The sequence below is a fragment of the Vanacampus margaritifer genome, chromosome 14, assembly GCF_051991255.1.
Source record: "Vanacampus margaritifer isolate UIUO_Vmar chromosome 14, RoL_Vmar_1.0, whole genome shotgun sequence".
Taxonomy (NCBI): Eukaryota; Metazoa; Chordata; class Actinopteri; order Syngnathiformes; family Syngnathidae; genus Vanacampus; species Vanacampus margaritifer.
This window is the reverse complement of record NC_135445.1, coordinates 8705295-8732804: the sequence shown is the minus strand read 5'-3', so window position 1 is coordinate 8732804 and position 27510 is coordinate 8705295. Positions and strand designations below refer to the sequence as shown.

The 27510-nt window shown below is 37.4% G+C and overlaps 3 protein-coding genes across 7 annotated transcripts in view; 2 read left to right on the top strand and 1 right to left on the bottom strand.

The window, feature by feature from the left end:
* Nucleotides 1-1022: 1022 nt before the first annotated feature.
* On the top strand, nt 1023-8092 carry rassf6 (Ras association domain family member 6). Of its 3 annotated transcripts, XM_077585561.1 has the most exons (12): nt 1046-1135; nt 2849-3048; nt 3229-3305; nt 3418-3491; nt 4117-4268; nt 4413-4507; nt 4953-5149; nt 5371-5472; nt 6480-6531; nt 6646-6764; nt 6961-7058; nt 7232-8092. In XM_077585561.1, the coding sequence occupies exons 3-12, from the start codon at nt 3287-3289 to the stop codon at nt 7305-7307; spliced, it is 984 nt and encodes a 327-aa protein (XP_077441687.1). In that variant the 5' UTR covers nt 1046-1135; nt 2849-3048; nt 3229-3286; the 3' UTR covers nt 7308-8092. The 3 variants fall into 3 exon arrangements, with proteins under 3 accessions (XP_077441686.1, XP_077441687.1, XP_077441688.1); XM_077585560.1 differs by lacking the exon at nt 2849-3048 and having other exon boundaries at nt 1023-1135; nt 3413-3491; XM_077585562.1 differs by lacking the exon at nt 2849-3048 and having other exon boundaries at nt 1117-1135; nt 3232-3305.
* LOC144063736 (cystatin-M) lies at nt 8093-10553 on the bottom strand. 2 transcript variants are annotated; one of them, XM_077585565.1, is made up of 5 exons: nt 10410-10553; nt 10107-10339; nt 8667-8818; nt 8484-8585; nt 8093-8315 (listed from the first exon to the last, which is right to left on the bottom strand). In XM_077585565.1, exons 2-5 carry the CDS (start codon nt 10192-10194, stop codon nt 8211-8213), a joined length of 447 nt encoding a protein of 148 aa, XP_077441691.1. In that variant the 5' UTR covers nt 10195-10339; nt 10410-10553; the 3' UTR covers nt 8093-8210. The 2 variants fall into 2 exon arrangements, with proteins under 2 accessions (XP_077441691.1, XP_077441690.1); XM_077585564.1 differs by having other exon boundaries at nt 10107-10480.
* A 2630-nt stretch (nt 10554-13183) lies between these two features.
* The window catches only part of il11ra (interleukin 11 receptor subunit alpha), a 33804-nt gene continuing 19477 nt past the window's right edge, over nt 13184-27510 (top strand). For both annotated transcript variants that reach the window (XM_077585555.1, XM_077585554.1), the window contains exon 1: nt 13184-13322. The gene's annotated coding sequence lies outside the window, so the exon portion shown is untranslated. The remainder of the gene's footprint in view (nt 13323-27510) is intronic.

Here is a 27510-nt window from a genome sequence, read left to right as displayed (position 1 = left end):
AACACTTCAACCACTAGATGGTGGTATAGCTCTAACATTGACAATGCTGTAAATGTGTGCCTAAATGATGCCCTGTGGAGGATTTTTGCCCAAAAATATCTTTACAATAGCCTTTTTATTTGACCATTTATGACTCAAACATCTTCTAATTATCAGATTAACATCTTAACTGATTATAACGATTTTTTTTTTTTTTGCATTGCTTCAAAGTTCACCTTTTCAGAGTGGTGGGGAGGCAGACGTTAGCTTAACATATACAGGAAATGCGTCAATGTATTAAAAACGTCGGAAGTAACACATTCATTTATTTTATATTTAAATTTGATGTAAATTGTTTTGCTATGCACGTTTTATATTTTTTAATGTATTGGTATTATCCTTGATGTAATTTGACACCTTTGAATAAAAACAAATAACTAAAAGAATTTACCGTTTTTACAAATAAAAGAGCATGCTGTGTTCAATTGGAGGATATGGTACAAAACATGTTATCCTGCAAATAAAATAAAATAAATAAGTATGGAATAATACACTGTATAGCAGTGGTGGGCAAACTCGGTCCTCAAGGGCGGAGACCTGCAGGTTTTGGATGTTTCCCTGCTCCAATGCAGTTGATTCCAATAAACAGGATCTGTATCAGGCTTATGCAGTGCTTGCTGACTGTTGGAGAAGGAAAACATCCAAAACCTGCAGGACTCCGGCCCTCGAGGCCCGAATGTGCCCACCCCTGCTGTAGAGTATTGTGCAAAATACAAAGGTGTAAATTTTTGACGCAATAAATTAGTGAGGAACTTTTTTCCCCCTTTTTTCTTTTTTACCTGTATTTATGTTTGCATATCACTCTCTCTCTCACACACACACATGCACGCACGCACACACACACAACCCACTTTGGCACAAAAGGCAAGTCGGATTTGGTGTCAGTCATGTCCGACCTTATGCCCTACCTTTCTACCCTTCCTCCTCCTACAATGATTAACCAGCTGCTGCATTTTGATACCTGAGCTCTTCGTATGCTGAACTCTGGACCTATCAACACACACATGCACACAGATGCATGAACACACTCACAGTAGAAGACGTCAAACATGAAAAAAGTCATATTCAAACATTGGAAGATTGAATTGCTAGTCAGGTAGGACTGATCTTTATATCATACCCTGTTTTGCCTTAATATAAAGTATGGTCAAGTGTAGAGCTAATAAAAATTGTGCTACCAACTTTTCATTTTACATACATAAATACGCATTTCTTTGTTTCGGTTTATGATCTGTTCAACTTTTAAATAAAACAGCTGATGCTGACATGGATATTAAAACTGAGATTCTAACATTCAGTCTCAGACGTGCAGTTTATTTACATTTTTATTTATAAAAAAAAAAAAGTAAGCACCTGATATTAATATTACTCAATTGTAAGAGAAATTTAAGAGGTGAACAGCATAGAGGAAGGCAGTACAAAGAAACTGTGTGTGTCACCATCATCTACCTTATGCTTTCTTTCGTACCGGGTACATGAGCCTTCTGCTTTTCAACTTCACAATAAACACCTCTTTTTTTTTTATTGTGTAAAATACTGCAGCCAATAACTGCGCACAAGCTATGATGGCCAATTCAAAAATCCTTTTGCTGGGTAGTTCCAGTTATTTAGAATGAATTATACCTGACAATGAAAACATAATTTACATTTATGTTTGTGGCACACACAAACACTGTGTTGCCTAAAGAACACATGCTTTTGATTACTTGTTTTGCACACACTTCTGACATGCTCGTGACACACATTCACACATATACACACAATGAAGGTAGGAACATCCTGGGTGTGATTTATTTGCTCCAGGCCTTAGAAGCTACATGTTAAGACTTGACAAAAGATCAAGTTCACTCTCATATTAAAAGGAACTTGTGGGGGAAGGGAGCTTACAGCTTTAAAAATATATAAAACAATTAACATGCTTACATTCTGTATAAATTCTTATTATAAAGGTGTAAAATAGGATCTACCAAAAACCTTACCTTTTTTTTTTTTTTTGCTTGAGCCTGCGTATTCTAGTATTGAACTACTCTTACTCCCCCTGGTGACATAATAGGGAACTCAATTTCAATGTGCAGCACCAAAAAAATTGTTTAATGTACTGTATAGTAGAAATAACTAAGAGGTGTATTTTGTTACTTTTGTCAATATTCCTCAGTGTGGCAACATACTACTACTGTATATCTGCTTTTTAAATTAAGTCTCACCCCATACCCAAATCACACTCGTTAAATGCTCAATTCAACAATTAAGGAATAAAGAACGGTTTGTCCTATTTAATCATTGAATTTAGCTCATGATAAAAGATTGTATTACAAATGTACACAAGTAAATGTATGACTATGTATTTCTGTCTTTAGAAATCTTTCCTCTAGCCTTTTTCAATACATATAAAAAAAAAAAAAGTTTGAACGTTTCTACTTTTTTTTTCTTTCTTTTTTTCTGGAGAGCTCAGTATTGTTCATTCTGTAATTTTACCGATTTGACATGTCATCATCATTGCTCTCTCTCTTTTTTTTTAAACGTTTCTACTAATAGCAAACAATGTGCCTTTAAATGTTGTTCCTTCTGGCGTGAAATGCACATTGTGAAGACGTCGGTTAGATGGGGGGGCGGGGGGGGGCTGTGGTTTTACTGGTGACAACTACTAAATACCTGGGATGTTTCTTAGCAGCAAACGTGCTGAGACAGCGCTTGCAGAGAAGCAAGTGGGTAAGTTCTGCTGTTGTGTCACTAGTGGAAACTGAGGAATTGGGAGAAAGAAAAGTAAAGGAATAAATGCAGAGCGATTCACTGTTTATATACTGTGCAGACTGTCATCACTGGTTACTGGGTGGAGTACTGTTATTAACTCTCTTGAAGAGCATAAGAGAGTGACGGCTGGAGCAGAGAGAGAAGGGGATAAATATAACACAAAAACTACAGAGGGAGAGAGAGAGAGAGAGACTGGGAAAAACAGAGAAGAAAGAAGAGCCTCAGACAGAAATCGAAGAAAGGATCGTGAAGTTAAACGTAAGATTAAATGCATTTATTGTGTGTGAATTGATCATTTCTCCGCATCTATTTTTAGAATCATGTGCAGCAATGACAAACACATGTCCACAGCGTTTTTATTTCTTTTTCTAATCACATGCTGGCTTTGCTTTCGCCTGCTCGCACCCTACATCTGATTGTCTTTGTGTCTTTCTGCAGTAGTTGATGAAATCAGAAATGAATGGGGCAGGTCTTCTTCCACTGATCCAGGCAGGAGATGGGAGGACTCTGTCCAGGTGAGTATGAGTTAACACTCACAATGAAACAGGAATACGTTCATCATCCCACTGTTTGATTGAATCTTAAATGCTTTTGTTTTGTTATCTATCGCTATTGATCTTAGAGCAGAGTTTCTCTCGTTGATAAACACCCACAACTGCTTCCTCAAGGACCAAACTCAACTACATCTCAGTTACTTACAGGTAGCAATCATCACGTCACACACTATATGCACATCTGATGTTTTCATTTATGTATTTTTTATCTCATTATCTCATCAGTTTAAACAAAATCAAGCACTGTTATCTAGCATTGGATTTCTTTAGTGAAGCTCAGAGTGGTTGGCGCATTTAGTCACAGTTCTGAGCTGCTGGGCTCTAGCCTTCCTGAGAGAAATTTGCATATTCTCATCATGCTTGCATGGGTTTGATTAGGTCAGCCAAGGTTTCCCAGCCACATTGTCTATTGTTGTAAATACGTGTGTGAATAGTTTGAATATGTGGCCTGCGATTGGATTGGCTGAACCAGTCAAAGTCTACCTCACCTCTCACCAAAACAAATTATCCCATCTGTGACTAAGTGCTTTAGAAAATGGATTTTTATTTTTATTTTTATTTTTATTTTTATTTTTATTTTTATTTTTATTTTTATTTTTATTTTTATTTTTATTTTTATTTTTATTTTTATTTTTATTTTTATTTTTATTTTTATTTTTATTTTTACATGTTAATATATCAAATACAATGACCATTTTAATCATTTGTGTTTGGGCCTTTGTCTTTAAAATAATTCCTGATGCAATTGTTTGTTGATTTGATCCTAATTCAGCGTGACGATGGGGAAGTTGTCGTAGAAGGCTTTCTAAATATCTGCTGGGGAGTCCGAAGACCCATTCGGCTGAAAATACAGGATGAGAAACAGATGATTCCATCTGCTTCCTTGATGTCATCTGACCCAGTCAGCCCACTTGAAAACAGGAGGTTGATTTCAATTTTAGACTTTTAAAAAAATTTTTTAAAGCATCAATAGGTCAAAGTTGCAAGAGCCCTGTTGCTTTTTGTAGACTTACGGTGCAGTAAGGCCACTTTTGCTACTACTATTTCTTCACGCTTGTGTCTTTGCAGGGGTATGTCACGATGGGGCGAGTATGTCGACCTGCACCAGATAGACGAGATGGCTGGTACACCACATGAAACTGTCATCAAAAATCCTCTACCAGGTTTACTACTTTTGGGCACTTTTCATAGGAACATGTTTTATACTGCTTTTAGTATGGTTTCAAAATGGAGTACGGTAAAACTCTAGTTAAATAGCAGGCTTTCCTAAAAAAAAAAAATATTTTGCATCCAAATAATTGAATTGAATTGATTTTTTTATAATATATAATTATTCATGCACTTAAGTTAAAAAAGGCAATGTTTACAAATATTTCAGTGAGAAACAGACAAAACCAGCAATAAAAGAATAGTTATGATATTCATTTTCTTATCAGTTTGAGTTTTTCTGTTTCGTTTCTACTATACATATCTATTTTACTCACTTGCACAATATTCAATTTGACAGTTCGAATAGACTAACCATTAAAGGGAAGGGGTCAAAATACAGTTTCAAATTATTATTTACACCCATTTTATGATTGTTTTCATACTTTGTACATCACAAAGGGGCTGTTTATGAGACCACAACACTGCGTCCTCTGAGGCAGAAGAGCTACGAGCTGGAGTCTGAGTCGAACCTGTTCCGCTGTATGAGTGACGCATCGCTGGTCAAAAGGAGAAGTCGCCGGGGGAAGTCAGCCGCACAAAGAGAGAGAGAGCGACAGCACCGCTTTTCTATCAACGGACACTTCTATAACTATAAGGTATGACTGTAGTAAGGTTTTGTACATTCTCGCACGGGCCACAAAATTGTAGGGACAGTAACGTATTCATATCAATAGCCTACTAGAGCTAAAATAAGAAATTCTGCTTTTACAAAGATAACTGGAAATGCTGGTTGCTGGTGTCCCATTGCCTCCAATTGTTTATAATTTGATACATAGAGTTTTCTAATGGGTATTTGTCTTTTTGTCTGTTTCCACAGACATCCATCTTCACTCCTTCTTTTGGCACTGCGACCAAAGTCCGTATTAATAGTAGCATGACCACAAACAAAGTCATTGAACAGCTATTAAACAAATTCAAGGTGAGGTGAGCAATGATATCAACATTCATCCTCAGTTAAAGTGGAAGTCAACCTTCAACATTTCTTGACAATAATATCTTATATGTGAACTCAGTAGTCTGAACATGACATTCTGATTAATATTACATTTGCGGAATATAAATTACGAAGCCAAATCCAGACATTTTTGTTCATCTTAGCGGGCAGCCATTTTGCTACTTGCTATCGACTGAAAATCACATCAATGTTGCTCAGTGCTCAGGCAAGGACCAATCACAGCTCACCTCTTACCTGAAACCTGAGCAACATTGATGTCATCTTCAGTCGACAGCAAGTGACAAAATGCTTAACTCATATTCCACTAACGCAATATTAAAACTCATTCGCTGCCATTGACGACTATTGACGTCAAAAATTAATTTGAACTATTTCTATTTAACATTTTTTTCCATTTTTGTTAACAAGAGTATGAAAACCTAGAAAAAAAATTTGGGGTACATTTAGAACAGATGTAAAAAAATATATATTAATCGGGAGTTAACTAGTGAAGTCATGCGATTAATTAGGATTACAAATTTTAATCGCCTGATGCCCCTAATTTATGAAAAAAAAAATAATAATATTTTTTTTAAAGAAAAGATTATTTTAAAAAAATCATAAATCGTAATTAATCGCATGACTTCATTAGTTAACTCACGATTAATCCCAATTTTTATATCTGTTCTAATACAATAAAAAACAATCTAGGTTTTCAAACTCTTGTTAACAAAAGTGGGGGAAATTGTTTTACTAATAAAAATAGTTCAAATGAATTTTTGAATTTTATAGCCGTCAATGCCAGTGAATGAGTTAACCAGAATGCCATATTTAGACTACTGGGGCTGCATAGAACATATTATTGTCGCCCAAAAAATGGGAGTTGACTTGTTCCGTTTTTGTCACTGGATTGCATTTTTATGGACTATAGTTTTCAATTTGTACATGAGTATTTTATATAACTTACAGACTTTTTAATTCCTCCCTCACAGATAGAAAATGACCCCCAGGAGTTTGCACTATACTGTGTTCACCAGAGTGGTGGTAAGGTTTGTTTGTTTGTTATACTGCACAGATGTTGTGTTGTAAACTAAAGTTGAAAATTTCACATTATAATACGTTTCAGTGACCTGTGCAATTTCATGTTGTTTTATGTAGAAAAGAAGAAGATGAGCAACAGAGACCAGCCGCTGTGGGAACGTATCTTACAGGGGCCCTCTGATGACACCATGAAGATATTTTTGATGGACATGGATGAAGAGGAAGTCAGCAATGATGTGAGTGCCCCTCCATCTTCATCAAGTGATACATGAAGCATTGAGATTGAGACCCCCGGTAACAACAAAACACTTCTAAAATTATTTGAATTCACCAGCTACATTTGACTAAAGTGCAATGCTGCATTTCCTACAGAATAAAATTGCATGAATTTGACTACTTTTTTTTTTTTTTTTTGCCAATGTATTCTGCCAGGTGGCCCAATATCTGAACTTGGAGCTTCCCATCTTGGAGCAAGTTCTACTGAATTTGAGAGAAGAGGAGAACAGGGAGATACAAGTGGTTATTAGCAAGTTGGTACCATATATTTTACAGTTGCATTCTCTTCTCGTGTTTTGACAACATGCTTATTAAAAAGAAAATAAAGTCGGTGTGAACCAAATTCACATCATTTTTTGTGTGTGTGTGTGTGTGTGTGCGTGTGTGTGTGCGTGTGCGTGTGTGTGTGTGTGCATATTTCTTATAGGTACCATAACCATCACAGGGTCCTCTCACGTGTGCTGAGCAACAAGATTTCACCTCACATTGAGACCAGTGTCTAACAACAAGACGCAACAAACGGAGAACACATTGAACAAAAACAACAACAAAACAGATAGCTGGATTGCAACAAATTAGGTAAAGGGGAAATAGAACTGCTACCAATATATGAATATAGTGTAATGCAAACAGAAACGAGAGAGAGAGAGAGAGAGAGAGAGAGAGAGAGAGACTGCCACCTTGTGTGTCTATTCAAAATGGCAAAAACAAAATTTCCACTGGACCAAGGAGTCAAATTTACCCAAAATGTCTTGAATGGAACAATAATTGTAATTATTTTGTTGTGTAGCTGTTAAAAAGTAACCCCTATATTCAGATGTGGAAGATCATTTGAATCAGTTGGAGGAGGGAAACATCTAAAACATGCAGGACAGTGGCCCTCAAGGACCGGAGTTTGACACCCCTGGTGTATACTGTATTTCCTTCTGTCTGCAATTAATGTCACCTTAAAGTGGTGCATGAGGTTGATGGCAAACTGCTGTAAGGTCAAAAGATTGACTTACATGATTGAATGAATATTCATTTGGAATGAAGCACAAGTCCAAAGTAAAATAAAAAACACTGTATTAAGTGTAAGTGTGCGTTTAAGTGTTTGGGAAATGTTTACTACTCATTGTTCCTTGCATTTGAAATCTTATTTAAATCTCATCAGAGCACTCTCAGTATGAGCTAAAATTCAAAAACATTTTTTTTAATTACTTCCAGAAAGGTTTACATAAGAGTTCTATGTAAAATGTGACTTTATACATTTTTTGCATTCATAAAAAATAAAAGAATTGAGACTTCATTCATTATAAAGCAAACATTTTATTGATCTGTTGTGTCATAGTAAGTTGCTCATTACACAAGCAACACTTTCAGTCGTTGTACGAAAATATAAGAAAGAAAGAAAAAAAGCATAACGATTAAGCTTGAATGTTGGCTTCTGTTTTCTTGCACTTGGGCTTCATCAGCAGCTCATGTTTGTTGTTGCGAGGGTTGAACATAACCTCAATGTGGCACTTGAGTTGCTTCACAGGAGAAAACAACAAAACGGGAGATCTTGTCTTACTTCATGCTTTTGTATTTTAGATGCTATTTGTATTATTATTTTCTATATCAACAATTTAGAAAAATAAAACATGATTGCTATGGATTTTCTATTGTATCACATGCAAAACGACATGAATGAAATGTACCTTTTTCTCAAAATTGCAGCTGTTCAAGTCGTGATTTTCACCCTTGAGACATTTGGTTTTTCGCAGTACCGCATCGATCCTGTAGTTGATGCTGTTGGTCACCTATAGAGTAGCATGGCGAATGCACAGTTTCAAAGAGCAGGAAAAAGTATACCGTATAAAGCTTCCTTCACGCAATCCAACCTGAATCTGTGCAGATGTGATGGACGTCAGTTTGAACAACTTCTTGGCTCTTGAATGAGTGTTGAACGTGTCCACGGCGTGCTGAGCCGCCACCTGAACCTCCTGCGACTCTGGACTCTTGTCAACCCAGCCACCTAATAGAGGTGCTTTTCCTTGTGGGGGTGATAAAACAATTCAGAGAAAAGCTTTAGATGGTGTGCAGTCTGTTTCCAGAGAGGGACTCAAGTACTTAAAAAACTGTAAAACCACTAAAACCGTAAAGTTGATTTTTAGCTACCAAACCAATCTAAATGGGTGCCAACTCTGATTGTAGAGCTTACATTTTCCAGAGAATAGATCCAAACTTGTGGCAGTAGCATTCACTTCATTGAGTTTTTAAACAAATGAAAACATGTTATTTTTCTTCTATTTTAATGAACTAATACCACAGTTTAAGGATTGTATCTATACTGCCATCCCTTCCTCCGTTGTGTCGCAATCTGTCTAATTCCTACTTTCTAAATCAATGCGGAAAATTAGGCCTGCCACCACTTAGCGGTAGCTTTTTTCCTCCCATGCCTTGTCAAATGTTCCAGGACCGGAGCAGTTCTATAAAGATGAATGACGGAAAATCAGCAGGCAGTTAAGATTGAGATGGAAATAACTTGCAAATAAGCATAAGGAGCTCTAAATAATACTTTTCTGATGGTAAATGCAGCTGTAGCATTCAGTAAGTGTGCAAAAAAATTACTAAATGTTCTACAAAAAGTAGGTTAAGCAGTCACTATATTGTATTATTTTAACAGCCAGGCAATCTACCCAAATATACTGATTGTTCTTTAGTCGTTCACCACATTTGGTGTCCACTATAGCTCTGATTATTGTTCTTCCTAAGTGACTCCCGACCCCAACTCCACTCAGCCAACAGAAATAGCAGCTCAGCAATGACGATTTTCTCTGACAAAGCCAAAGCCTCTGAGTCATAACACTGAGCCAGACCGCATTTTACCATTGTGTCATACTTATACGGGCATATACAAGTTGAGTGTGTTTGCAAGGCATATACTTTACATTTTAAAAATTATGTTTTTTCTACTGTAACAAAAACATGAGAAGTAAAATTGTTTATATCATAGTTTGTTTTATTTATTTATTGATGGCAAAGTTGACAAAAGATATCAGCATTACTATAGCTGTTGATTATAGACCAAGCCATTAACTAATTAGGGGAGAAAAGGGTGTTAAAAAGGTAGCTATCAAATTTATAGATTTTTATTTTATTTTTATTTATTTATTTATTTTTTTAAACGTTTTTTTTCTGGAGAGCTCAGTATTGTTTATTCTGTAATTTTACCAATTTGACATGTCATCATCATTGCTCTTTTTTTAAATTTATTTTTTATAGATTTTTATTAGTCCCGCTTTTGTCCCAACTTTGACTTTATTATGCATTTGACTTACTTGATACAATGACTTCCTCCAAAGGCTGCTCCCCCACGCACATCTGAACAACTGAGAGACATAGAAACACTGAAAGAGGGAGATTCATCTTTACTGGTTGTCTTGTTGAGAAAGATGCTGGTGAAAAATCCAAACGATGATCGTTGCTGAGCAGGTGAGGTTGAACCACTTTAAAGGCCGAACTGTCCTGATGCCAAACCGATATTTTTCAATAAAATGTTATGTGAGTCCACCTGGAGAAAAGAGCAGTAATACCATTTAAGTAATACACAAAGTAATAGTGCCAAAAAGTGAAGAACTTGCCTTTTGGGGCGGGAAAGTGTGACTTCACTCTCCGGGTGCTGGAGCGACAATGAGGGAGAGGAGTGTGTTGTTTGTAAATGGTGGTGACTGAGCAGAACTTCATGCCTGGTATGTTTCGCAAGTCAGTGGCGACCCACCCACTGACTGGCAATGACGCCATGTGAACAGGGATTAAGTGGTCATCAGTGTGTCTTTAGAACCCGTTAGTGCGTGTGTGTTATGTTTTTGGGTAATGCACTAAATGGACAAAAGTATCAACATGAGGATTACAAGTGATAAATAGAAGATAATATGAGGTTCGTTTGTAGTTTTCACATCGTTCACTCTTTAGGAAAGACTTTCTACAAGATGTTGAGTGTGTCTGTAGAAAATTGTGTCCATTCATCCACAAGAGAGAACAGGGGTGCATTTGATGACAGATAAAGGAGCTGGTATGTGCCAGTGTATGCCAAATGTGTTTATTTAGTGCAGGGTTTGAGGTCAGGTGTTTCAGGTTCTTCCACAATGAACTTATTTAAACATATCGTTAAGTGTGTGCTTTGTGCTAATGAGGGAGAAAAGGAGCTTCCCAAGCATCCGATTGTCCATTATGTCATGAGAAGATTAGACGAGTTGTGGTTTAGGTGGGTGTAATTAGTCTAATCATAACCGGTGATTGATTAATTAAGATGTGTGTCTCAGGACCTTTGTTTAATCTGTTTAATGGATGTAAATGTTTGTAAGGATGGGTGCATTTATTTTCACTTTGTCCCCCATGAAGGTTTCGTATAGTATGTGCTGTCACAGCATGCATCAACACTGTCATTTTGTCATCATAATAGATGGTCTCAACCATTCAAATGGTGAGATTAAATACACAAAGGTCAGCATCGCCATGAATGAAACTGATAAAGGCAGATGTGTTGTGGTATAAACTTTTTTTTTTTTTTTTTAAAGAAAGCTGTTCATTGAATGACTGCAATCTGCTTAAATAATGTTATATATTAGTCATATCAGTATTTATCTGACATTAAAAAAAAAACTGGCATTAGTTCATACTTTTACAATGTGCTTGTGTAACTACTTTTGCCCAGGCAGTATTTTTCCAAACATTTGTGTAACGAGACAGAAATTCCTGCAGAGGGCGCAACATACATTCAACAGTTGTCCTCTATAGTCAAGTAGTCTAATGTTAACAGTTCAATGATAGCTATAGAAAGTTGAAATGAACGATTCCAGATCATTTAAACCAAAGGTCACTCAGTGGTGTTCTTTTGGGAGACAAATGTAAAAAACAAAACAAAAAAACAAAACGTACATACTAAGGAGAGAAGTAGTACTAGAAGTGACAGGTTACCGGTAGGCTAAAATTAACCCAATGATTGTGACTGTGAACAAGCCCTAGCTGTGGACCCATAAAACGTAAAAACAAATAATAAATAGCGCAACAGGTCTTGTGAATACTATTTTTCACATCCTCCTTTGAATTTGAATGGCAATAATATAACAGACAAATGGTCATTTGTCTTTTGATGGCCTTTTTCACTACAATTAATTGTTTCTCATGAGACAGACTGTGACTCATGTACAATTAAACTTCAGTATTAGATCAAACTTCAAATTACCGCACATTTAGCTACAACCATTTTCTTGGAATTGAGTGGAATTCAACAATTACAATTTAAATTCAAATATTCTATTAACAGACAAGTTGTCATTTGTCTTTTAATGTGTCTTGTTCACTGCCTGATTGTCTCTAATGAGAGAGAATGTGACTCATCCAAAATTGAACTATTAGCTCAAACTTGAATGCTCCTAATCAATTTTATCACTGTTTTCAAGGTTACACACGATAAGGTAATGTACTTAAGTAAGTAAGTAAGTAAGTAAGTAAGTAAGTAAGTAAGTAAGTAAGTAAGTAAGTAAGTAAGTAAGTAAATAATATTTATGCAAATAGTTTGACTTTTCCTATAACTTTAAACTGTGCTCTATTTTCCCGATGAAATAGTTAATTATTGTGTAATTTTGAGGTCACAGTTTGAGTCGTTTCGAGTGCATTAGCTTGAGAGCTGATATTTTTTGTGTGCGTGTGTGTGTGTGTGTTTTTACCGACATATGAGGTATAAACAAACAAGGTTGTAGTGTTCGACAAAACTACATTACTGACCATTAACTTAATTGTTTTCATGAATTAGCAGGAACCATTAATGGTTTTAATGCAATGCTGTTCTCACATTCTGTAACAGATAAATATAAAAATAGATCAGCGTCCTGTGTCGGTAAGAGAAACTAGCTTGGATCCTCAAATAGACATCGACTCATGTAACAGATCTATTTTAAATGATGCAATGCATTTGTGCCAACAACTGAATGCTTTATCTACTTTTGATACTCCTTAAAACAAATGAAGTTTGATTGATGACTGATCAAAAATAAATTTGGACGATACAGTAAACATGTTTGTATATGGACTGTACATGTGTATTCAATTAGTGGGCAATATGAACAACATCCCTGATGTTGCACTTGAATTTAAAATAAACAGATATAAAGTATAAACTGTCAATTGATGACATTTTGAACAAAACACGATCCTGTTTGTTATTCTGTTTCAAGGGCAATGTCTCCTCAAAACTGTGCTCACTCCTCAGTGTTGTTTTTCCCAGACTCAATATAATCGCTTTACAGTCACGCCCCGCCCACTCACTCACGTAATGATCGACAGCTCGTTCACCCAATGAAGTCTCTCCTATCGTGACTGGCCTTCTTTCCCTTCCTCCTCCCCTCCTCCCCCTCCACGTCCAACTCGGTTGCTGTCTCGCGCCGCTAGCTCACCTCTCGTCTCTCCGGGAAGCCGAAGAACACCTACCGAAAGTTCCAAACATGGACGACAAACTAATAATGACTGCTTGACTCGGGGGGAGATTTTCCAAGGTAAGTTAGTTCATTTTGAAGCGTTCAAATGAAGCGGGAGGTCGGAGGAGGGAATTTAGCAAGCGGGGTAGCTGCGCGTGCGGCTGGCAGAAAGTTTATCCTGCTCACTCTTTAGGGACAGGAGGGAAATTACTCCAATGTTTGTCCCCGTGGGAATGTGTCATACTACTATCATGTGCGTGCACCTTTTTGTTTTTGACACATCTCAACATGTTTGACATGATTGTTATTTTCGTTCTAGCTGACTTTTTGAATATAGTCTGATTTAGGTGTCCCAAATAACAATTGTTTATTGTCAGTGTTTGTGATTATTTTTCCAGACATGTGATGTTTATACTTATTATCTGCATTTTGTTTTTTGTTTATTTTGTGTGGTGGTAAGATCTTCAAACTGCCCCCCCTCACCCATCTCAAAATGATAAACAACATCATACCTGTCCCTATGTAGTGATTGCCCCTGGAGAGAAAATAGAGTTGGAGACAGCGGTCTCGGGACTACAGATGTGCATTCCTGCAGCCAGTGAAGTGATCAAGGCTTTAAATAGAGCCCAACAGGAATGCAAACAGACCCAGTCGAGAGACCAAACCTGGGGGCGTCTCGGGAGTAGTAGAGTAAAGGTATTTAGCTTAAAATAAGCAGCAATTTGTGCCCCCCTCTTGGATGTCACTCCAATTAGAGAGGACACATTGTGCAAAGGATACTTTCACGAAAGGAGATGTCGCTCTTCTTCCGCTTAAAATATGGTGTTGAAGTTCTTTAAGAGACAAGTAAGAATGGTGAAAACGGCAATTTGTCAGATTTGGAAGGCATCGACTTTCTTTTGGGGTGTTTTAAATCGGCTTGGCTTCGTTTTGGGAGGCAGAAAATGGCTAATCAATAGAAACAGCTTTAGGGAGGACCATTTGTTGTGTTTTTGCCGTTGACCAATGACTGGCTGGCAAGTGCATGATAAGTTTGATAAGTTCTAACGGTTCTAACTACTGTGGTAACGCTGCCATTTTCACTCGCCACCTTTCTGACCTAATCAGGAGAGGTTTCTCAATTGTGCCGTAATCTCTCCTTGGCCCATTTTTGGAAGAAAACTAAATTTGATACCCTTATATAACCAGAAAATCTCTTGATTTCACATACTGTTTTTCCACTGTCAAAGTAAAAATCCACGGAGATTAGTTGAGGAAAAAAATTGTTTAGCTGCTCCTCGTGAAATTCATCCATCCCAAATAAGTCATTTGTCTATCGAAAGGTGAAAATGTAGTTTAATTGGGATTTTAGGGCTAGCTTTTTGAAATAGTGTAAGGAAAAGCTCACTCTTTAAAATTATTATTATTATTATTTTTTACATCAACAAATACCATATATAAATTTGTGTTACAATGGAACCTCCAAGGTTGAACACGATCCATTTCAAGTGGTTGGCCTTATCAGTTCGTAGGAAATGTTGAAAATTGAATTTATGTGTTCCTTGGTAAATCTATAACCTCATTTGTAATCGTCATGCTAGTGTACAAGAAATCTACTCATGTACAAACAATTAAATGTCGTCTCAATTTCCACTTTGATAACTAGTGAAGCGGAGAGGGAAGTAACTGCTGTGAGAGCAAGTCACCTCCCACAAACTTTGTGTAGATCACTTTTTAAACATTCTGAACTATCATAAAAGTTTATAAAGAAGTTCATCGCTGTCAAAATAAAGCTAAATGGGTCCTCACGGTTACAGACCTGCAAGAGATTACTGCTTGTTGCTTCACAAAAACACTAAACATGGGCCACTCTCAAGTCTCAACATAACATTTCATTCTTTTTCATTTTATCAACATTATTATTATCAACGTAGCCATAATGTGCAGACAAGTGCAGACAAGCAACAGTAAAAACATATTCCTGTATATAACTTTTCTAAATCTTGCATCTATTTCTGGTTGTTAAGCTTTTTCACTTTTATTCTACACCTAAAAAAAATGGCAAAAGCAAAACACTGTGTACTTAATTCATGCAAAGTTTAACAAAATATATTTGTATTTGACATATGCAGAGGTCTCTTTTGGCGTCATACTTGAAGCTGGCTGGCCTCTGGATATTTGAGTAACTTTTCTTTCGACTTTCCCTTGAAATTTTGGATTTTTGCAACTTCAGGGACGACCATCTATAGAGGTTGCATTGTACATATGTTTTTAAGTTTTACATGGTTAATGCAGCTCTGACGCTTTTTCAATATTCATGCTCAGAAAGCAATAACTTGTCTTAAAGTGAGCCAACATCTTCTACTGAAGCACAAAACAATATTTTTTGGCTTCGCTATGTTATTTTTCTCACAGCTAAACTTTCCTTGGACACTGAATTGCATTTGAGAGAGGTTCTGGTTTTAGTTTCTTCAGCTTCCCTTGATAGCCTGCAGACAGCTCTTACTGGCAGCCCAATCTCTTCTCCAGCACTGGCCAAAACATACATAGACATATACTGTATGTGTGTACACATGCTGGCTCCATATGGACCTCCTCGCAGACTCATGCATGCACAATATACATATAGCACATGCGTACAGACCCAGAGGTTCAGAACACACTTATAAACACATAATCACATGTATACCCAGTACTCCAAACTCTTCATATTCTGCTCTCTGCACTTAGATTTCACTCGTCGCACACATGTGGGCCCTCGGTAATCAATTCAAAATTAGAGTGAAAGCTGTTCCAAGAACTTGAGCACTGCTTGCCAGCTCTGACTCTGAGGCCGTACTTTTCTTGGTATGTGTGTGTGTTTGTATGAGAGAGGCAGAGAGAGCCAGCTTTTGATATTGAACCAACTTTGAGGGGGCCTACAATGGGGCATTTCTTCTCCACTCTGCTTCTTTTCATGTAGTCTATCCCCACTCATACTCACCAAAAGCAGAGCTCAGTATTTTTTAGGCAGTACTTTCAAAACAAAATAATCTGATCAAATTTAATATTATGTACTACATAGTGGCTGGTCCCTTTCTAGCCTAACCTTGGTTCCCAATATTAATTACAGTTCTTACTGCTCCAAGCCACATAGTGAAGCCACTAAAGTGGAGCCTGGTCTTGTGGTTTAGAGTTGTGGCTTCCTTTAAACTCAGCTGACCAATAAAAATAGTGATATTGTTGTGATAATGCCCGTGACATTTTGCTTGAAAATAAAAGTTTTACCTGCATGGAAAAATGTACAGTGGAGCCTCAGCTTTTTATTTTTATTTTTATTTATCCAGCCCAAAAAGTCAGACTAAAACTAAATTGGACAAAAACTGAAGCAATATTTCCCATAGGAAATCATTTAAATCAAACTAATCTGTTACAGGCATCTAAAACTATTAAACAACAACAAATATTTTGTAGACTAACTATAGTTTACCATACTGAACTCAATGTGAAGTAATTGTAATGAAACATTGTGCCACTATTAATGAAATAGATAAAGGGTAAACCTCCACTTTGTACTTTGCTATGAGTTATTTTGTGAATTCTATTATATGTTTCTTGTCTTCTTTATTCAAAGGCTGGCACTTTGAACGTTCTTTTACTCCATTGTAACTTATTGCATAGCCACACAACACAAACAAGCCCAAAAAACGTGATAAATGCTTTTGATGAAAGCTTGCGGTGACGCCTACTCAAGAAAACACCCAATAAAGTTGCGCTATCACACGGGATGCCAGATTCCAGAAAATAAATGGCTGAATCACACGGGCAAGTGGATGAGTTTGGTGCGGACCACTTTCAATTGTATAATAACCAAGCGGATGTATGAAAAAATGGGATAACATTAGTCCTAACATTTGACGAAGCGGCAGAAACGCTTGTGCTTCAGTGATTCTCGAGATGTTGGTGAGACATATTTGAAACTGTGGATTGATTGCTTCGAAAAAGGTGATGCACATGTCGAGTTGTATCATTGATGGAAAAACATTCCAAATCAAAGATATTACCACCACACATTACTTTTTTCTTTTTTCTTTCATTCATTAGTTCACCTAAAACCTATAAAAAAAATCCCATACCGTTCACCTAAACCGAACACTTCCAGCCAGAGTCGTGAAGCCGTCAGGAGACCCGAGGAAGGACCAAAGAAAAGTAATGACGTGACCATTGGATATGTTGGGATTAGGGATGTAACGATAATAGCAAAATTGTGATATATAAAAAAAAAGATTATCTTTGTTCACATATTGTTTGTCACACTTCAATTTTTTTCATACGTTAATTATTCACAATCAATTCCACACATTTGACATAATTCTAAATGAGTTAATCCAATAAGTGTTTGTCTTTCCCTATGATCTATCCTTTAGCATTCTGTTAAAGCAGAAGGTAACCTTTTTTAATCAGTTTTAAAGTTAGTTATATTTGAATGCTTTACCTCTGATGGAAATTAGGGTGTATTGGAAATCTCTGTTCACAGGGCAGTTTATAGTGATATTGCCTGAACTAAAAGACAAAACAATATATTGTATAGAGTAGTTGCACTACCTTTTATGTGGCCAAACTTAAGATGTGTTTCTTTTGCAGCAAGGTGACTATTTTGGACTCCTCATTAATAATTGATGGACTTGTCAGTTTCAATTTTGAGGGTGTGCGCTATGATGGAGCAAAACGTATTTCTGAGAAAGATCTGCCTGTGAGAAAAACAACCAGATGTTTAACTTACCATGAGTTTGAAGGTGGTTTAAAGTTGAATTTGTCAGTGTTTTTGTGCTTGTTGTTTGCGCGTGCATGTGAGCGCACGTATGTGCTGACATAAGTCTGATGGAATGTCTATTGAAGATGCGTATGATGAACCAGCTCCACCTTTTCAGTTAAATTTTATTGTGACCTTTGACACAAATTCAAGTTTTTTTTTTCTTCCTCCTCTATCGTTGCCTTTTCATGATTTTATTGGCTTTCTCTGCTTTTTATTCCTCCCGGCTGCCCACTCATGCTGTGTTTGTTGTTTTTATGGAACGTCTGTGTTTTTAAAGGAGGTTAAAGGGATGTTATGGAGTGTGATGATGATATCAGATTTGGCAGGTACATGACAGAAACTAATGGAAATGAAGTTAAAACTGCACAAGTGATTTCTTTCAGATTGTGATCACACTACAACAAAAGTTGTGTTGTTTTTCCTATAAAAGCCTCAGCAGTATGTCTTATCAGGGCCCAGTAATTTGTCACATTGGAGTTTAAACTATTTTGTTTTATCGATTGAATGTTGCATGCTAACATTTGTTATATTTTCAGTCTTTTGACAATTGGCAGTCTACCATTTTCTCTTTTTACGTCTGAGTATATGTCCAGAGAGTGAGCACAATTATACAAAGTATAAAAGGACATGTACTGGATTCTGAGAGTGCCAGCCAGCTCTTAGCAACACCTAAACGCACTTTCTCTGATGTCATCACTTACATGGAAATGACTTCTAATTAGTGTGACATTTGTCCGGAACAGGCAACTAAACAAACTGAAATAATCTAGTTTGCTTTACATCTACCAGAAGCTTTTCAAGGAAGAATGTTTGTGAGAATGGAAGCTACTGTAAGTATGAGAGGCATGATAAGATCATTCAAATCTATATTTGTTAATAGTTTTAGTTAAACATGTCATATGTACCACTAGTCGTCACCAAAGTGGCAGCGTAGTCAGAAATCTAACATGGACAAAAAAATAAAAAATAAAAAAATAAAAAATTTAATGAAAAAAAGAGAGAGCAATAATGATGACATGTCAAATCGGTAAAATTACCACATGAACAATACTGAGCTCTCCAGAAAAAAAAAAAAAGTAATCTAACATGGAATTCTTCAATACGACTATTTGTTCTTTTCAAGGCACATGCACACACACGCACGTGTCTCAACGTCAACAACATTTTATATCATGGTGGTACACTGAAAATCAGACTCATATCAGTCTCTTCATCTAAATCAGACCGTCTAGACGGATAACTATAATTTAGCCCATTTGTTGTGTGTGCTTTATAAACTGCTATCATACTGAGTGGCGAATGCTTGTGAATGTTAGGGAATTGAAGGTTTTCGTCAGGGTTCGTACAAGGTTGCAAATTTGGGAAAAGGTTAACATTTTCAACAACTGTAAATGTATTTGCGCCAAGTAATGCATCTTTGAGCTTTTCTGTGAACTTATGCCTGACCCAATTGTAGAGTTTGACTCATACTGTTAAACCCTAACCAAACCATTTCGAACTGTAAAGTTGTAGTGATATGCAATAGCTTACCAATTTGCTAAAGTCTTCCTCATCACATCTGTTGAAGATAAAATAGAGAAATAAGTACTTAATAGCTTGGATATTAATGCCAGTTTTAACATCTGCTTTGAGCCTGGTGCCTGTGAATATTGTCATACATTCAGGCCATTGTATTCTCTGAGCATCAATTTGATTTGCAACCGGATTGTTCTAGTCGTATTATCCTTTAATTTGGAAGATAAATACTTAGGTTTCCAAACCACTAATGGAGCTTGTGAGGATGAGAGGCGAAATGTCTTCCATGGCAACCAAAACAGTCTAGTTGCAATCAATTCAAGTTCGAGTTTTCATTTCCGTGTTAATGAGTGACCGAAACCAATGTTTTTACCATGTGTGTATCTTGTGTAAACAGAGGTTATGGTAAGATTCTTAAATAGGATAATGGAGTTAATGGGAAGCTAATGTAATGAGGCCAAGACAGTGTTGATGTTACATGACTAATTGGACCTGGTTAACAGCTTAACAACGGGACTCTCTATGAACAAAAGCATCTATTTCGTCTCAATACCGGTGGGTAGGAATCTCTCGCCATCCCAAGATTTGATCAGGTTATGATGCAAAGGGTAATGATTCAACTCAATTCAAGGACCCTGTTTTCAAGATTAAAATAAATGACTAAATGGGAGAGACAGCGGCAAATATTACATTTTAATCCGTCCAACAACGTTGCTCAATGCTTCACCGGATGGCCGAAAAAAGTTCCAAAACGGCTGTTTCTCGTGCTTCTTTGGATGGGATTGCTTCATGTGATTCTTCATGTTGGTCATTTTCCCAACATATGTTTGTTTTGTTTCAATGGATCTTTTACTCACCACTTCAGGGCTCTTTATTATTTGACTAAACATTTCTTGTTCAGCCAGCCTTACGTTATTAATCAATTTCTGACATTTTTTTAATCAATTCAGAATTGCTTGCATCTCACCATTTAATCGTAAATTATAACTTGAGTTCTACTAATCTACCAATCTCAACTCAACGGCTAGAGGCAGATGGCCATCTTTTCTCACTCACTTAGTTACTTCTTTTTCCCTCCACAGTTTCCAAGTGCTTTTTCATGGAGGATTTATTGGCTGTGTAAATATCAAAAAAATCGTTTCTCCTACATAAAAAAAAAAGGCCTGACCGAACCTAACTCTTTTCGGCAATAACTGAATCCAATTATGCGTATTATCCTGTATCACGCTGTTGATTGTTTTATTTGAATTAATTTGCAAACAAAAACAAAAGATAATAGAAGGAACGTGACTAACGCTCAGAGCATATCTGAACAATGTTTTTATTGAGAAGAACATTGTAAATTTTATTATATATAATCTGTTTTGCGTCACTGCTCATATCAGCTACTGCAAACACGGATCACTTCCTGTTTACCAGCAGTCTGCCAGAGAAAGACCCAGACAAACTGCTCGGAGCTGTATGTGAAGGCTTTCTGTGTTGATAGAAGCTTGTTACTAGCATGGCAGTATGGAGTGATATAAACCTGCTCATTATTCTCCCCGCCATGTGTTCCTTTTTGTATCTGTTAGAATTATTTACTGTAAATCATTACACGTTCATTTGGTTTGGACTGTGCTTTGTCGGACCTGACGCTATTCATTCTTTTATGCATCGTTAAACGGATGCTGATTTATGTTGTGCGCAGTAAATATCACCATGCCTGTCTGTCTGTTCTCCCTCTTAATCCCTTTTTTTTTTTTTAAATGTACTTATTTTTCCCAATATCAGTTTCCCCTCATAAAACGTTTGCGCTCAGCGACACTACTACTTTCACTCTTACTCTCTCCTCAGTGTTTGGGGACAGTCGGTAGCAATGGGCAAAAGCATGGAATTCCCAGCAGCATGACTCACTAGTCGAGAAATTCGGGGTCGACGTGTGATGGTCACAATATGTTTGTGTGGGTGGATGGGCGGAAGAGAGTATCTGCTTCCCAATATTTTTCCTTCATGCTGAAAAAAAAGGCGGAAATGCTAACCGTGTTTAAGGTCTAAAGAAACAATAGCTGATTACTTAGTTGTTTAAATGATACAAAACCTAAAATCACTAATATAATAAAAATGCTTAACCACTTCTGCAACATGTAATTTGCTGTCATTAGTTACATTGGAATCTTTCAATACATTGTTTGGAGGGGGTTTTGAGCCTCTGGCATGACTAGTGTTTAAAATTCGCATTGTTATGAAATGACACGTTCATCAATCACAGCTAAATCCGTACATTGTATTTGGTGTATATGCATGCATTTTTGATTCTCAGCGTTGCGTAAAACGACAATCTCCAACTATCTGCTTTATGTCTCTATAATTACTTCCAGCAGTAGTGTGGCGCCAGTCGAATGCACTTGGACGCTGCATTTACTTTCTGTCTCTCTCTGTCTCTCTCTGTCTCTCTCTGTCTCTCTCTCTCTCTCTCTCTCTCTCTCTCTCTCTGTCTCTCTCTCTCTCTCTCTCTTGCACCCACACACACAGGCTATCAGCACAGTGTGGCAAACCAGATCTAGGATTTTTTTTTTTTTTTGGGGCCAGTCAACCTGCTGTCTTATGGCCTTGGATTGAGTTAAGTACAGCAATCATCGTCTGCGACTGAGCGCATGGATGTCGGAGTTAATGCATTTGACAAAGTTTTTTTTTCCCAAGCTTTGACAGCAAGCCAAGAAATTGGCTGGTCAATCTATTTATCTTCTCATGACAGTTTGTGGTTTAGGTCCTTATCTGGTAATAGGTTATGCAGAAATTGATTGGACTGGGTGTATCTTTTAAGCCTTGTTGATATTACGGAGAACAGATGTGATGAGTTGAAGAAGCAGAAGAAGAAGAAATCCTCTTTTTTTTGGTTATGTATGTACACAAGTGTGCACGGAATTTGACCTCTGCATTTTAACCAATCGCAGGGATCACACACTGTTAGTGGCACGCTGCTTAAGTGCCCGGGAAGCCGTTCAGGGTATTCGTGTTTTGTTAAAGGACACCACAGCCATGTGTCTAGTAGGGGTGGGAACCACTGGGTACCTCACGATACGATACGATATGCGATACAAGGCTCACGATATGACGATACCGCGATTATTGATATATTGGTCAGGTAATAAATCTACGATAAAACTACTCAAGAAATAAATTGATGTTTTTTCAATGAGAAAATATTTTATTTTTGTACCGTCACTGAAACGAAACATTAAAACTGGTGTTTTCTTCACAGTGAGAACTTACGTGCATTTTTTTTTAAACAAATAAAAATTTCTTCTTAACAGAGACCACTTTCTGTGAACAAATTTGTGTCTTTCTTAAACACTATTGTTATGACACATGTCAGTGAGTTACAGAGTGAATTGTTTCATTTTATAAACTGTGACGATTTTTTGGGTGTGTGTAACATTGCAAAAGTAAATAAATAAAATTACTTAAATATTAAATCAATATTAAGATTCCTCAGAAATTGTGTGCTTCACAAAGTTGAACCATAAAATATGTTTTAAAATGTTAGGTATGCAAAACTGAGTCAGTTGCTGGACAGATAATAAATGTCTTACACAAGTAAAAGTAAGCTCATGACTCTTCTTCACCTGAAGACTTCCATACATTTACCCGCCACTCTTATGAGGCGCTCCCCCTAGCGGTACCTGCCAAGTAATTGCTCAATAAGTCATGAACAATGGAGGCTGTATATTAACTACAAATATCGCGATACTTGAGTAGGCATATGTTTTGTGGAAAACACTACTTCATCTTTATATTTTTATGCAGGATCGTGAGTGATCGGCGGTAACAATGAATACACAGAGACTGATTTACTGTGCTAGAATAATTGTGCCTTTTATTCCCCACAAACAGCAATCTACACCTGGACTGTGTTAGAATAATCGGACGTTTTATTCCCCACAAACAGTAATCAACACCTGTGCTGTGCTAGAATAATTGTACCTTTTATTCCCCGCAAACAGCAATCAATACACTACAACGTTAAGCAGCATAATATGATCATCATCAGCGCTTACCTTGACACTAGACCGGAGAGCCCACAGTCTGGGTAGAACGAGCTGCAAAACGGCTGGGCAATCGTACGTATTCCACAGCTGACTCCGACCGGACCGTGTGCCGCTTCGTCTATTTGTTAGCGTGAGAAACCGGGCTAGCCAAGCCCTTTCTCAGACACTTTCGAAAACATTTTGCGAAGCAGGGAAAACTGTAGTATAAACAAGGCATTCACTCCCAGGCTGATTCCGCCCTTTATTTACAAATTGTTGGGCGCCTGGATTCGTACAACAGTTCAGGACAACAACATATCCTTATATAAGAGGTTACATGAGGACATATCAAACCATGGTTATTTTCCCTTCAGCGTATCAATAACCTACCGGGAGACGAAGCATCACGATTTATCGCGATATCGATATATCGTCATTCCTAGTGTCCAGAGGAGATGGTCTTGAACTGGGGTCAACGACAGGCCACAGGCGACCATTTTAATCACTTGGCCACGGCTGCCAGTGAACCAGTGCTGTCTCAAAGTGAAACCTTTTACACTATTTGGACATTACTTACACTAATGACAGCACATTGACGTATTGACTGTTAATCTATGTACACATGATTGGCAAGATGGAATTTTCCAGTTTTCCAAAGGCACATAGTGCCCTGGTTCTTTGTTACAGCTGGCTCCAGCCGAATATAGTCCAAACAGTCAAGCAGTGTTAAGCTCTATAAAACAGGGGCAGTTGATTTTCTTTCTGGGGGGTGGGTGGGTGGGAGTCATCTCTGCTTTTTAGTAGTTACATTTAAGTGTTAACTGTAAAGTGGACCTAAAGAAGGAGTGGGATTCTGGTGAGTTATTCCTGTATGAAGAGGGGGACGTTTTCCAGAGGAGCTGCGCCCCACTTGTTTACAACAAAAGGGTCTGCACATTGTCTTATTTGGTGTGAAAGCAACAAAGAACGTGTAAGTCATTTATGTAACCAGGACCGAGCAATGTCTTGCTACATTACCGAAGCATGGGCCCAAAATCACCCTAGGATTTGCATAAATGGGTTTGTCAGTAACTAATTTGTGATGCCAAGGGAAGTCTTAAGGGAAACATCTGTTTGGCCACTGTTTGTGGTCCTTGGGTTGCCTTTTGTGGGACAGCTGGAACAAAATGTCTTGGCCTGTGCGAATAATATAAAATGCAGACAACATGAAGCTTGTTACCAAATAAAACAGAAGTTGTCTCATGAAAATTGAAAAACTAAAAAAAAAAGGACCAATCTCTATTGTAGCACTGTGCAATGTGGCCACATTTTACATCCCGTTATTAGACAATTATTTCGATAATTGGATTAGTTACTGATTTTTCTTTCGACTATATGAACTGCAGCTTATCGTGCCTACAAGCAGCTGCTCTTATATAACTATCATTAGTTTTCAATTTAAAGTGTTTAAGGTATGTGCAAAATAAAAATAAAGACAATTAAGATTCAACTTTCAATGACCTTTGCATCTTGTAGCAGCATACATGACCTTTATGTATAATAATGCAAATTAAAATGACGATGATACTCCATACTCCATACGCCAAATTTAAACTGTCTACCACATATTCTCGTTTGTTGACCTGATCCCTGACTTATTCACGTTTTGTAGATTTTTATTTTTTTTTTTATGTAAGGGAGCTTACACATTTTCACCATTCGCAGTCGGGCTCGTTCTTCGCCCTAGTATGATTTGCAAATTTCTTCTGTAAAAAGAGTAAAAGCCTATTCTTCTTCTTCTTCTTTTTTAGCAGTATAATTTTTGGACCGATTGGGGTATCATCAATCTTCCATTTTTATTGCTGCCTTATCTCTACAAAAAGGCCAATGGAAACCCAGCTTTGTGGTTCGTATTAGCACCTAGTGCTGTTTACAGTGGCACTGTTTGCCACCTTAGAGGGAGTGTAATTTAAGCACTCGACACCTTGCTGCATTCATGATTGAGGGTTATTTTGCTGGAGGTAGGATTTAACAGTTGCCTCAGTTACTCTTTTAGATCTACCCTCGGAAATCTCAGCGTTATGGTTTGCTACCTTGTGTATTGATGACCAAGTATCGGCAGCACTTCCTCAAATGAATGAAACCTTTCAGTCCTCAGTTATTAATGGATAACTTGGTTTACAAGCTGTTTTTTATGCATACTAATTGAACACTCAAACGTACCAAACTTTTGTTGAAATTATGTTTGTGCTTGTGTTATTGATAGTGTAATAAAGTACATTTGTTGGTTTCAAATGTGAGGTTATACTGTGAACGAGATAGCGGTCTCCACGTCCGACCCTGTGTGTGCATTTTGCATTGTGTGGATATCTGGCATATGGTAGCCATCTTACGCTGGCGGCTGAGCTAAAGGAAATTCCAGCATTGTAGAATTTAGGCCAAGAAAGTGCCGCAGCACTCACTCAAACAAGCACGCACACACTCGCGCACACAGCACATGTCCACTTTGTGATACATGTGCCAAATTAATTCTGAAAAGGGAATTAATTTGAATAACTCAGGAACTCAGCATGTCAGATTTCTAAAAATGTCATTATTTCAATCTTCTCACTAAGAACATTTTTTATAGACTTTTATATTAATCTTGGAATTGGCTGAGTGCTATCTCAGTATACACATGGCAGCCAAATTTTTTTGTGTGTTTTGTCTTCGGCGTTTGCCACAGATTGCATGCCACAAAACCCCTTGTAGAAAACTCATTTGATCGATGTGTCCTGTTTTTGTACTCTCCCTTCATACATTTGTTCTTCATTTATATCAAGATTCAAATATCTCTGGGGCTCTGAACCACACTTTTTTTTACATGAGTACATTCATATTATTACAAACATTTTGCCACTTTAACCCTTATTTGTGAAATATATTAATTTTATTTATTGGCTTCAATGTCAACTGCCTACTCTAAAACAAATATTAAGCTCATTTCAGCTAAACATTTGTGTATTGTATTTAAAATCAAGGTCTCCAGAGTTCAACCAGGAAGCTGAAATGATTACACATTTTCTTCTCATGCATAAACCACAAGCTACATATTAAACTGTTTCAGAATTGTATCAAAATACTCTTACGACTCAAATGTAGCGTGTGGAACAGATAAAAGGATATGTTTGTTCTTGTTTGTTCCACTGACTCCGCCACACACAAACCCCTCGGGGAAAAAGTAGCTACGGATGCAAAACTGCCAGAAAATTTGACTTATCTCAAAATCCACAAACACACAAACAACCACGACTGCATTGAAGTGCTTGACATATGGGGAGTACAACGCAAACGCACATGCACGAGTTGTTATCGCCTGAAACGGCCAGATGAGTGTGCACGGTTGCCGTAGCAACTTGGATAAACACAGGAGCCATTGTGGCGTTGCCCATTAACATGGCACATTTTGGCTTGACCCTCAAATCTTGTTGGTTCAGTGCTTGTGGACATTAACACGCACGTGCGAACACACACACACACGTACACGCCGTTGGCCGATACCGGCTCAAGGTATCATTTATTTAATCTTGGGCACATGCTCCCTCATTAACACAGATGAAAACATAATGTCCAGAGAGTTGACTACATTAAACATCAGTCTTCAATAATGAGCCGCAAACTAATCTCCAGTGTCCGTACTTGGTGAGTGATGTTGGAAAACAACTGGAGTGGAAATCTTTTTTCTCCAGTCTTGTACCTAAGCCCCCTCTCAAGTTCAACCGCCTTACTTTTTTCCTATTCTGTCTTTCTCTTCACCCCCCTTTCTGCCTTTCTTTTTGCCTCGTAAAGATGACTGAATGTGCAGTGGCACGCAGCAGTGCGAGTGACTCAGGGTGTGGGATTCTACTGCCAGTGCCACAGAGAGTAACAGTTAAAAGCGTGCACTGTTGAATGAGATTAGTCATCGTGCAAGTGTGCATGCAGCTTGTTTTAGCATCCAGTTGTTTTTGTC

What these genes read in the sequence shown, in the direction of transcription:
- rassf6 (XM_077585560.1), top strand. Translation starts at nt 3,235, where the DNA reads ATGAAATCAGAAATGAATGGGGCAGGTCTTCTTCCACTGATCCAGGCA. An exon ending in AAGAGGAAGTCAGCAATGAT is followed by an intron (nt 6,765 to 6,960) that starts GTGAGTGCCCCT and finishes GTATTCTGCCAG; the next exon opens with GTGGCCCAATATCTGAACTT. An exon ending in ATACAAGTGGTTATTAGCAA is followed by an intron (nt 7,059 to 7,231) that starts GTTGGTACCATA and finishes TATTTCTTATAG; the next exon opens with GTACCATAACCATCACAGGG.
- LOC144063736 (XM_077585565.1), bottom strand. Translation starts at nt 10,194, where the DNA reads ATGAATCTCCCTCTTTCAGTGTTTCTATGTCTCTCAGTTGTTCAGATG. An exon ending in TCACATCTGCACAGATTCAG is followed by an intron (nt 8,586 to 8,666) that starts GTTGGATTGCGT and finishes GCTACTCTATAG; the next exon opens with GTGACCAACAGCATCAACTA. An exon ending in GCTGCAATTTTGAGAAAAAG is followed by an intron (nt 8,316 to 8,483) that starts GTACATTTCATT and finishes TCTCCTGTGAAG; the next exon opens with CAACTCAAGTGCCACATTGA.